The sequence below is a fragment of the Aegilops tauschii genome, chromosome 6, assembly GCF_002575655.3.
Source record: "Aegilops tauschii subsp. strangulata cultivar AL8/78 chromosome 6, Aet v6.0, whole genome shotgun sequence".
NCBI lineage: Eukaryota > Viridiplantae > Streptophyta > Magnoliopsida > Poales > Poaceae > Aegilops > Aegilops tauschii.
Genome location: NC_053040.3, coordinates 10,777,629 through 10,786,911, shown reverse-complemented (window position 1 = coordinate 10,786,911; position 9,283 = coordinate 10,777,629). Strand labels below are relative to the sequence as shown.

General features: G+C 50.3%; 1 protein-coding gene across 1 annotated transcript; it reads left to right on the top strand.

Moving 5' to 3' along the window:
* The first annotated feature begins 1,686 nt into the window (after positions 1-1,686).
* On the top strand, positions 1,687-5,052 carry LOC109762840 (sucrose:sucrose 1-fructosyltransferase). Its single transcript, XM_020321720.4, has 3 exons — positions 1,687-2,235; positions 2,373-3,256; positions 4,239-5,052. The coding sequence occupies exons 1-3, from the start codon at positions 1,803-1,805 to the stop codon at positions 4,935-4,937; spliced, it is 2,016 nt and encodes a 671-aa protein (XP_020177309.1). The 5' UTR covers positions 1,687-1,802; the 3' UTR covers positions 4,938-5,052.
* The last annotated feature ends 4,231 nt before the right edge of the window (positions 5,053-9,283 follow it).

Sequence of the window (9,283 nt, the reverse complement as noted above, 5' to 3'; positions counted from 1 at the left end):
CTAAATTAGCTGGGGCGCCATGATCGATCGACCCCATGAGCAGCGGTTTCGGTTCTCTCTCTCTCAACGGAATCTATAATCCAACTCGATCATGGAAGGATCTGAAGTTCTGAACACAAACAAAGTACTACGTAAAGAATATAATGATCCAGCCTGAGGCACTAGCTAGCACTGCCAGTAGAGTTTCTGGGAACAATGAGTGAGTGCGACAAGGCTCGAGCTGGATAACATGGCCTGGAGAGAGCCGACCCCCCCCCCCCCCCCCTCCCGTGTCGTCCCCAGCGGGCGACCCGGGGGCGACTAGGGTTTCCCCCCGCCGCCGCCACCCCCCCCCCCCCAACATCCCCTCCCCTCGCCGCCACCTGAGGGACGCCTGGCAAGCCCCGGCGGCTGCCGATGAAGGTGGCGGCGAGGCCTCTCGTCGCTTCGTTCCCGCGCGAAGGACCCCGGACACCGGGGCGGCGGCCCCGGACGGCGAGGCGGCGCAGCCTCTGCGACAGGCGGCGTGCGCGGGATGTGACGGCCGGAGTCGTCGGCTGCTCGGGCGGCGCGGATCCGGCGGGTGGTGGTCGCGGCGCGGTCCCTCCGCTCCAGATCTGAAGGTCGAGCTCCTCCTCCTCCTCTGCTCACTCCTCCCCTCCGGCTGTGTCAGATCTGCAGCTTTTGCTGCCAGTTCCGGTGCTGGCGGGGTGCCGGTGGCATATCTCGAGTCCGGGGGAAACCCTTGGTCGGATCTCCGACCACGGCGGTGAGGGTGCGTGCGCGCATCGCCTTTCTTCCTTTGAGGCACCGCGGAGGTCTCCCGTATCCATCCCCGTCCCAGATCCCGGGTGAAAGCCCAAAACTCGTCTCGGGTTGGGCGGTGGCGGCGTCCTGCACGTCGTTCCCTCCTTGGAGGCGCCGCCTTGGGTTTGTCTGGTTCTACGGGTGAGTGGTGCCGAGATAGGAGAGTGCTCGTCGGCTGCGAGTCCATGTAGAGGCTTCCCAAGCTTCGACCTTGGGTCCTTGCAGCTTGTTTCTTCGCCAATCCTCCCAGTGGTTTTCCTTCTGCTCTCGGTGACCCCGGGCAGGTGCCAGTGCAGCTAGTGGTGTGCCTTCGACGTGGTGAGGACGGTGTGATATGCCTGCTCTGGGTTCCGACCGGCACCTGCTCTTGCTCTCGGGTGAGCGCCCAACGACCCGACGGTGCGGCGCCTTCGAGCCTAGGTGAGAGGATTGGGGTCCTCTTCGGCGTTGGAACACAGGTTTCGTGATCCCAACCACACGAACCGGCTGCGCGCAGTTCTTGCTGGCCTTTGGCTGATCCTTGACGCTACTCTGCTCCCTGCCTCTTGGTGCCGATGTGCTATGGGCTTCGACATTACTTGCAGAGCTCTCAGGTGTATATTTATGTGTGCAGTAGTGTGCGTTGCGTTGTAAACTGCTCTGTCAGCTCCCTTGTATCTTTCGGTCGCTCTTGCTTGGTGGCCTTGTGTAATCCTGGCCGGTTGATGGCTTTGTTAATTCAAAGTTGGGCTCCCCTGAGCCTTCGTTCTAAAAAAAAAAATTAACATGGCCTGGACAGATGTTGATTAGCACAGACACTCCGGGCCCACAGCGGCGCGGACGCCGCCGACCAATGATGCCGCGCCAGCTAGGCCGCTAACGGGTGGCATGGAGACTATAAAAAGGAAAGCAGAAGCTCCTCGGCAAGCACACACATTCTCTTCCCTCTTTTGTTAAGATTAGCGGGGGAGCTTCTTGCTAATTGAGCAATCACTTCCAGTAAACCCTCCTCTGCGTTTCACTTCAATTTTGTGCCAATGGAGGCCAGAGACGGCGGCTCAGCGCCCCTGCCGTGCTCCTACGCGCCGCTGCCGGAGGATGCCGAGGCCGCCGCCACGGTGGGGCGTGCGCGCCGGACTGCTGGCCCGCTCTGTGCCGCCCTGCTGCTGGCGACGGCAGCCGTGCTCCTAGTGGTAGCCGCGCTCGCCGGCGTCAGACTCGCTGACCAGCTGCCTGTGGGTGGCAACATGTCTGGCCACCAGACGACGGTCGACGCCGCGCCGATGAGCACCAGCAGCCGGGGGCCTGAGTCTGGCGTCTCGGAGAAGACGTCTGGCGCCGCCACGCACGGTGGCATGCTTGGCGCGGACGCCGGCGGCAACGCGTTCCCGTGGAGCAATGCCATGCTCCAGTGGCAGCGCACAGGTTTCCACTTCCAGCCCGAGAAGAACTGGATGAACGACCCCAACGGTAACTAACATTTCCACTATTGTTACCGATGCCGTACTAGTTGCAATAATCTTGTTAGAGATGAGCCCATATGGGGCAAATCAGTTGTAATTTTTATTGCTGCAAAACTCATTCTTTGATACAAAATGCAAGTACAGGCCCCGTGTACTATAAGGGGTGGTACCACCTCTTTTACCAGTACAACCCAGACGGCGCCATCTGGGGCAACAAGATTGCCTGGGGTCACGCCGCCTCCCGCGACCTCGTGCGTTGGCACCACCTCCCGGTCGCAATGTCCCCTGACCAGTGGTACGACATCAATGGCGTCTGGTCGGGCTCTGCTACCGTCCTCCCCGACGGCCGCATCGTCATGCTCTACACCGGGTCCACCAACGCATCGGTCCAGGTCCAATGCCTCGCCTTCCCCACCGATCCCTTCGATCCTTTGCTCATCAACTGGACCAAGTATGAGAACAACCCGGTGATGTACCCACCACCGGGTGTCGGGGAGAAGGACTTCAGGGACCCGACCACTGCATGGTTTGACGGTTCGGACGACACTTGGCGGCTAGTCATCGGCTCCAAGGATGACCGCCATGCCGGTATGGTGATGACCTACAAGACGAAGGATTTCATCAACTACGAGCTTGTCCCTGGGCTGCTTCACCGTGTGCCAGGTACGGGGATGTGGGAGTGCATCGACTTGTACCCCGTCGGTGGCGTGACGGGCATCGACATGACGGAGGCAGTGGCCGCGGCGTCCAACAACGGCGGCGGTGATGTTTTGCACGTGATGAAGGAGAGCTCCGATGATAATCGACATGACTACTACGCGCTCGGAAGGTACGACGCGGCGAAAAACACATGGACGCCACTGGACACTAACGCCGATGTCGGCATTGGGCTGAGGTATGACTGGGGAAAGTTCTATGCATCCAAGACGTTCTATGATCCGGCCAAGAAGCGGCGAGTGTTGTGGGGGTGGATCGGTGAGACGGACTCCGAGCGTGCTGACGTCGCCAAGGGATGGGCCTCCCTCCAGGTACTTGACATTTTCATCATCTTCTTGCACAAGATGGCAAAGTCAATTGATTGATTAACCTCCCTGAACTGATTCTTAATACATTTTGCTTCGTTGGTAATTTGCAACATTAGTAGTGGACACATCGGCATGGCATATGTCGGGGTGTGGACCAAGGTTTTGATTACCAGTCGAAATTTCAAGATTTTCCATGGTTACCGCGTATTTCCGTACCCCTCGGTAAATCACCATACCGAGGAAAAAATACCAGTTTTTTGAAATTTTTGAATTTAAACACTCGATTTACAGTAAAGTACGTAGGATCTAATTAATCCCATTAGAGTTGGTTCTGGTATGTTGGTATCATCCTAGTTCCTATTTTGAGCGGTCTCTGGTTCGAATATTCGTTCATTCATTTATTTGAATTCAAAATTCAACTATAAAATTCGCTCGAAATATTCTTTTATTTCTCGGTAACCGTGGTAACCACGTTTATCCGCCTCCCAGGTAAAATTGCCTCATTCGGTAACCAAAACCTTGGTGTGGACCATGGCCATACATGCAAATAATTGGCGCCACTTTAGATGAATCATACATACATAGATAACAGCTATCGATGCCGCTGGTTGTCAATTGTCTCTTAGCTTCATTCAGATTGAGTACAGTTCCAGCTAGATTCAGCTACTGTTGAGATACCTTGAATACACAATGCAGCTAAGTTAGTTGCGTGCCCATGATTCATGACCCATATGACATAGTGGCATGCAAGATTGACAATCTGGTACAACTATCAAACTCTCTGAATTCGTATAAACAGTTTCTGCTAGTACTAACCAAACAGGGATTACACAAGCAAAAGGAATGTCTTGTCTGCTTACCCCACAGCTAATTAGTGAACTATATTTATTCAATGAGTAATTAATTAGTGTAAATTGCTAATGGATACTTTGCTGAGTAATTAATTAATGTAAATTGCTAATGGATTTTGTTCTCACTGTTGCAGTCGATCCCTCGGACGGTGGTACTGGACACCAAGACAGGGAGCAACATCCTGCAATGGCCGGTAGAGGAGGTGGAGACGCTCCGGACCAACTCCACCAACCTTGGCAGTGTTACCGTCGACCACGGCTCCGTAGTCCCACTCAGTCTTCACCGTGCCACCCAACTCGACATCGAGGCCTCATTCCGTATTGACCCGCTCGACTTCGCCGCTGCGAAGGAGGCGGATATCGGCTACAACTGCAGCACCAGCGGTGGCACGACTGGACGGGGCACGCTTGGTCCCTTCGGCCTCCTTGTGCTCGCTGATGCCAGGCGCCACGGTGGTGATATGGAGCGGACCGGCGTCTACTTCTACGTCGCGAGAGGCCTCGACGGCGGCCTGCGCACACACTTCTGTCATGACGAGACACGCTCATCTCATGCCAACGATATTGTCAAGAGGGTCGTAGGCAATATTGTCCCCGTGCTCGATGGCGAGGAGTTTTCGCTGAGGGTGCTAGTGGATCATTCCATCGTTGAGAGCTTTGCGATGGGCGGGAGGTTGACCGCGACATCGCGGGTGTACCCGACGGAGGCCATCTACGCGAACGCAGGCGTATACCTCTTCAACAACGCCACCGGTGCACGGGTCACCACCACGAGCCTCGTCGTCCACGAGATGGACTCCTCCTACAACCAGGCCTACATGGCCTCACTGTAAAATGAAAATTCAAATATTATTTTTGTTTAGAAAAAATGTGATAGATAGCACATTGTACTTATGTTTTCAGATCAAGGAAGGTCTCTCTCATTTCTTCAATGCAACTTTTCTGCATGTGGTCTCAATCTCCACCAGGTTTTTTTTGCCGTTTCTGTTTTTTACCAATGGCCACCGGGAACAACAGTTTCCGAAAAATATACCAGAAATCTCTGTGTTATACCGTCCAAAAAATTTAAACAAAATTTGTATTCATTTTTTTAAAGAAAATAATAAATATATTTAGGCTTGACTCTAGCTCCCTACTGGAGATTTTATTTTGTCTCAACTCTAGCTCCCTACTGAATTATTGCTGCATGCATGCGGTCTTGTTGTTTCATGCGATGATCGACGATCAATCTGTATTCTCGTTTCGAAAGAAAAAATGATCAGTCTGTACATGATTGCTTTTGCCAGCCAGCTAGCTTGCACTTGAGGCTGGGCACAAGGTCAGCTCGTCTGTTAACTAATAGTGCATTATCGGTGTTTCGGTGAACAAATTATTACATTCACACACATTTCCTGCATGCTCAAATGGGAATGATTGGGTAAACAAACAAACGGGAATTACTGTGCAAACAAATTGGAATTATTGGAGGTACTACGTATAGTCATGGTCAGGTGTCAATGATTCCAAGCCCAACCCCAGGGATCTGCATTATATTAGATGGATGGAGAAAAGAAGATTGGAGTGGAAGATTTGAGCTGGCAATGCCATGTGGAATGCAAATCAGTGAGAACGTGAGGCCATCAAGGATGCTGATGATAAGATTCTGGATCTTCTCCACCACTCACCTGACGGCTGGAATTATTGGCCACCAGCGGCATTGATCTATCGCCTCTGCCGATGCTAACATGCGCCATGGGTTCTTGCCTTCATGCATGCATGTTGGTTCGTGTCGAGAGAACCATCGGATTCATTATTTGTTCTTGTGTGCTCACCGTTCTAGAAAGGAAAAATATTGTAACGCCCAATGTGAATTAATTATTCTAGATAAATCATGCGAAATAAACATTCACGATGAATTTAGTTTGACTGATAGATAGTTCTTATTTTGTTGCCTTTTGGCGAGGGGTATACAACTGGTTGTTCACATGCAAACCTTTGTAGTGTCTACTACATTTTAGTTTATCGGAAGTACATAGTTTGTGAAATCTAATTAAATCAGCAAAAGAAAAAAGACACGTGAGCACAACCGGTTTGTGTGGTTCCTGCCTTGCTCATGTTGTCCACAAACAAACTGAATGATTGCCACGTCGAACCATGCATTATTGCAGCTTGCATTGGTTGCTTGCAAGTTTGGTGTAGAGAAGTGGTCATTGACAAAGACAAATAGACACAACCCGAGAGTGAACAACGTAACAACACACACACCCATGTGTGCATGCAAGTGTATGTATAGTTTATTCTTAACCTTCTCGAGTTATCTTGCTAATAGAACACCACATACATATTGATCCAAGCATCAATAAGGTTTGATGTGTGGAGGGTAATATAAGTGCCCAACATCACACAATGAGCATGGGTGGGGTCAAAAGCTAAGGTGACCGCCAAATAGTAGAGTTGGCCAGATCAACCATTCTAGTGTTGGATAGCTTAAATGTCGTGAAGGTGCCATTGTAGTTACTTGAGATTATTACCAACTGCAATAATGTGCTGCCACTTGTTAGACGCCGCCTTGTCAGCGTCAAGCTCGGAACTTCAAGGTTACAATGCGCGTGTGTTTTCATTTTGTGGCCAACATCGCTGCAGTCGTATGTAACTGAGGCCGATAGCCTCATCACGTGCCTTCCAAATAATTGCTATTTCTAATAAATGTTGCCACATGTCGCGCAAGCACACAATGTTGGTGTGCCCACCGCAAAAAGGGAAAGGACATCCGACATGGCATGGACCATATGGAGCGACAAGTGGAGAGAGCCACGGCCAGAAGTTTGGATTCCAAGGGTGGGTGTGAGAATTTGCATGACTATAGATTCATGGTCCCTACCTCCTCCCACATTATTGTACCTGCCTGATGCCGCCGATGAATCTCCACGAAACCATAGCGCTGGATGGAGAAAGACATCGTAGCTTGGACAACGACACTCTTTCACACACACATGCACGCTAGACCCCTCTTTGCGTGTCGTGTAGTCCCCCGGTCTCTTCCTATATCCATTATTGCTAGTTATTGAATAGTATTTGACTGTGATGTTTATTTTGTTGTTGGTTGCAGTTCATGCATGGCAAGCTTGCAAGTTACTACAACGACTAGCCAGCTATTAGCTGCCATCAATTAACGCCACCTGTTACACCCTGCCTCGTGGCATGGTTAGTAAGAGTTAAAAAGGAATTGCTAACGTGTTAGCACCTACCAGCCAACAAAATTAATGGATCGAGCTGAACCTTGATGAGGTTCGCAGCCACGAGGGTAGTTTGACTCTAGTACTAAAGTTGAGGCACTTATTTTAGGACAAAGAGAATACTTACTAATCCCTCTGTCCAATAATATAGTAATACTCCCTCTCCATCTTAAAATAAGTGTCTTAAGTTTAGTATAATTTTATACTAAAGTTAGTACAAAATTGAGACATTTATTTTAGAACAGAGGGAGTAGTATTTTTGACACTATACTAGCGTCGCAGCGAGTAGCTAGGATCGGCTCCGCTCGACACATGGACCTGCATTATTGTACTAGCGATGATGTGGAATCTGCAACTAGAACAATGTCAACGGAGAGCAAGACCCTTCAAGCTTAATTAGCATAGCTAGAACAGTGACCACGCAAAGCCAGCTCTCTGGAGTTCTAGCTCCTAATTCCTCTTATCCACGACGGATCGGGTCATTTGATCATCCAGCCATTCATGTTTGTTTTCTTGTGATTATGTGGAGCTGAAGGCACTACAGTACCTACTGTACTCCAGAAAGAAATTGTTGCTTGGCCTGGCTAGCTAGCTGCTACTGATTGCCTCCGGTAGGTACGTCTAGATGGATCCGTCCCTCTATTTTTCCACCGACAATGGTGAGTCAGCACCTGGCTGATTGTAACTAGAGTACCCAACACTCCATGCGAGCGGTGCATGCGGCGTGCATTGCATACATGGCAAAATGGACAGGAGTACACGAGGAGGATGCAACGTCATGTCCGTTACAAATCCACATCCAACAAGGTGTGACCCAAACGGTACCTGCCAGTGCCACCACCACCAGGCATTGCTAGCTAGCTTAACCAGGCCACACATCTGTCCATCCCTGATCCATCTTGCGTGGTTTGGTTTGCTGATACAGATAAGCAAGGTCATAGGAGAGTAAGGTAGGTGGGTGCCCATGCGGATGGTGCAAGAGAGTCCGACAAATATGCCATCGGTTTCGGTTTGCTGAATTATTTGTGGGACCTGTTTTATCATTCCATGGAATCTACATTCTCATTTTCTTTTGTCAAAAATTGTATTTCCATGTTTTACCATAGTTGCCAGGAATCTTGGTTGCCCGGGTAGCGGAACAAGGAATGGGGTCGTGGGTCGCTACCCTTCCGGGACGAGGTGCGATGCTGGGTATACTTCTCCGAGACGTAATATTTGGACGTGGATCGCATTCCTGATATTTTTGGGTCGATTACCCGGTACGATACATGGCATGAAGGGAAAGGTTTTGTTGTTTTTCTCCAAAATAGTAAGATTTTGCCGTGCTTCTTTCCTAATGCCACGTAGAGGGAAAAACCACGCCGGAAATTTCGCATCTATCATAACCCACTACGACGGCATATCTTCTCATTTCCTATTACTTTTCCCCCACGAACCATTAGTCCCCAAACCTCTTCACCCACAAACCTTTCCAACAAAAAATGGCTTCTAATCTCAAGCACGGTGTGTTGGAGCCCATGGTTTGAGGAACGCAGCTGGGTTGTTGTTTATCTGCCTCCTCCACTGAAGTCTTAAGACCTTCTACTTAGCGTACCCAGTCTCAGCAGTGGCATGAGAGAGTCATGCGACAACTTGATGAGCAGACGGCAGACGTGTAGACTCAGAAATCTTGACAACAATGCCAGGTAGACCTCCATGAGTCACACCATAGGTGTTCTTGTAATCATTCCTTTGCTGATATGGAATCATCCCCATCGATTTGGGTTCACGACCCATCCAATGACCCCGGCCAACCCTGTGTCATTGCCGACCCTCGATCTTTGTCGATCGACTTGGGTTAGGGGACGCACCATCGTAGCACGAACCTGGCTACTCTGGTTTGAACTGAATAAGGAAGAGCAGAAAAAAAAATTACACTCAAAACAAACAACCATGTAGTATCGGGTAATAAGTCGGGTGCGAAA

Excerpts from the sequence above, each read along its gene's own strand:
- LOC109762840 (XM_020321720.4), top strand. The coding sequence starts at position 1,803 with ATGGAGGCCAGAGACGGCGGCTCAGCGCCCCTGCCGTGCTCCTACGCG. Across the intron at positions 2,236-2,372 it reads CTGGATGAACGACCCCAACG|GCCCCGTGTACTATAAGGGG; the intron begins GTAACTAACATT and ends ATGCAAGTACAG. Across the intron at positions 3,257-4,238 it reads AGGGATGGGCCTCCCTCCAG|TCGATCCCTCGGACGGTGGT; the intron begins GTACTTGACATT and ends TCACTGTTGCAG.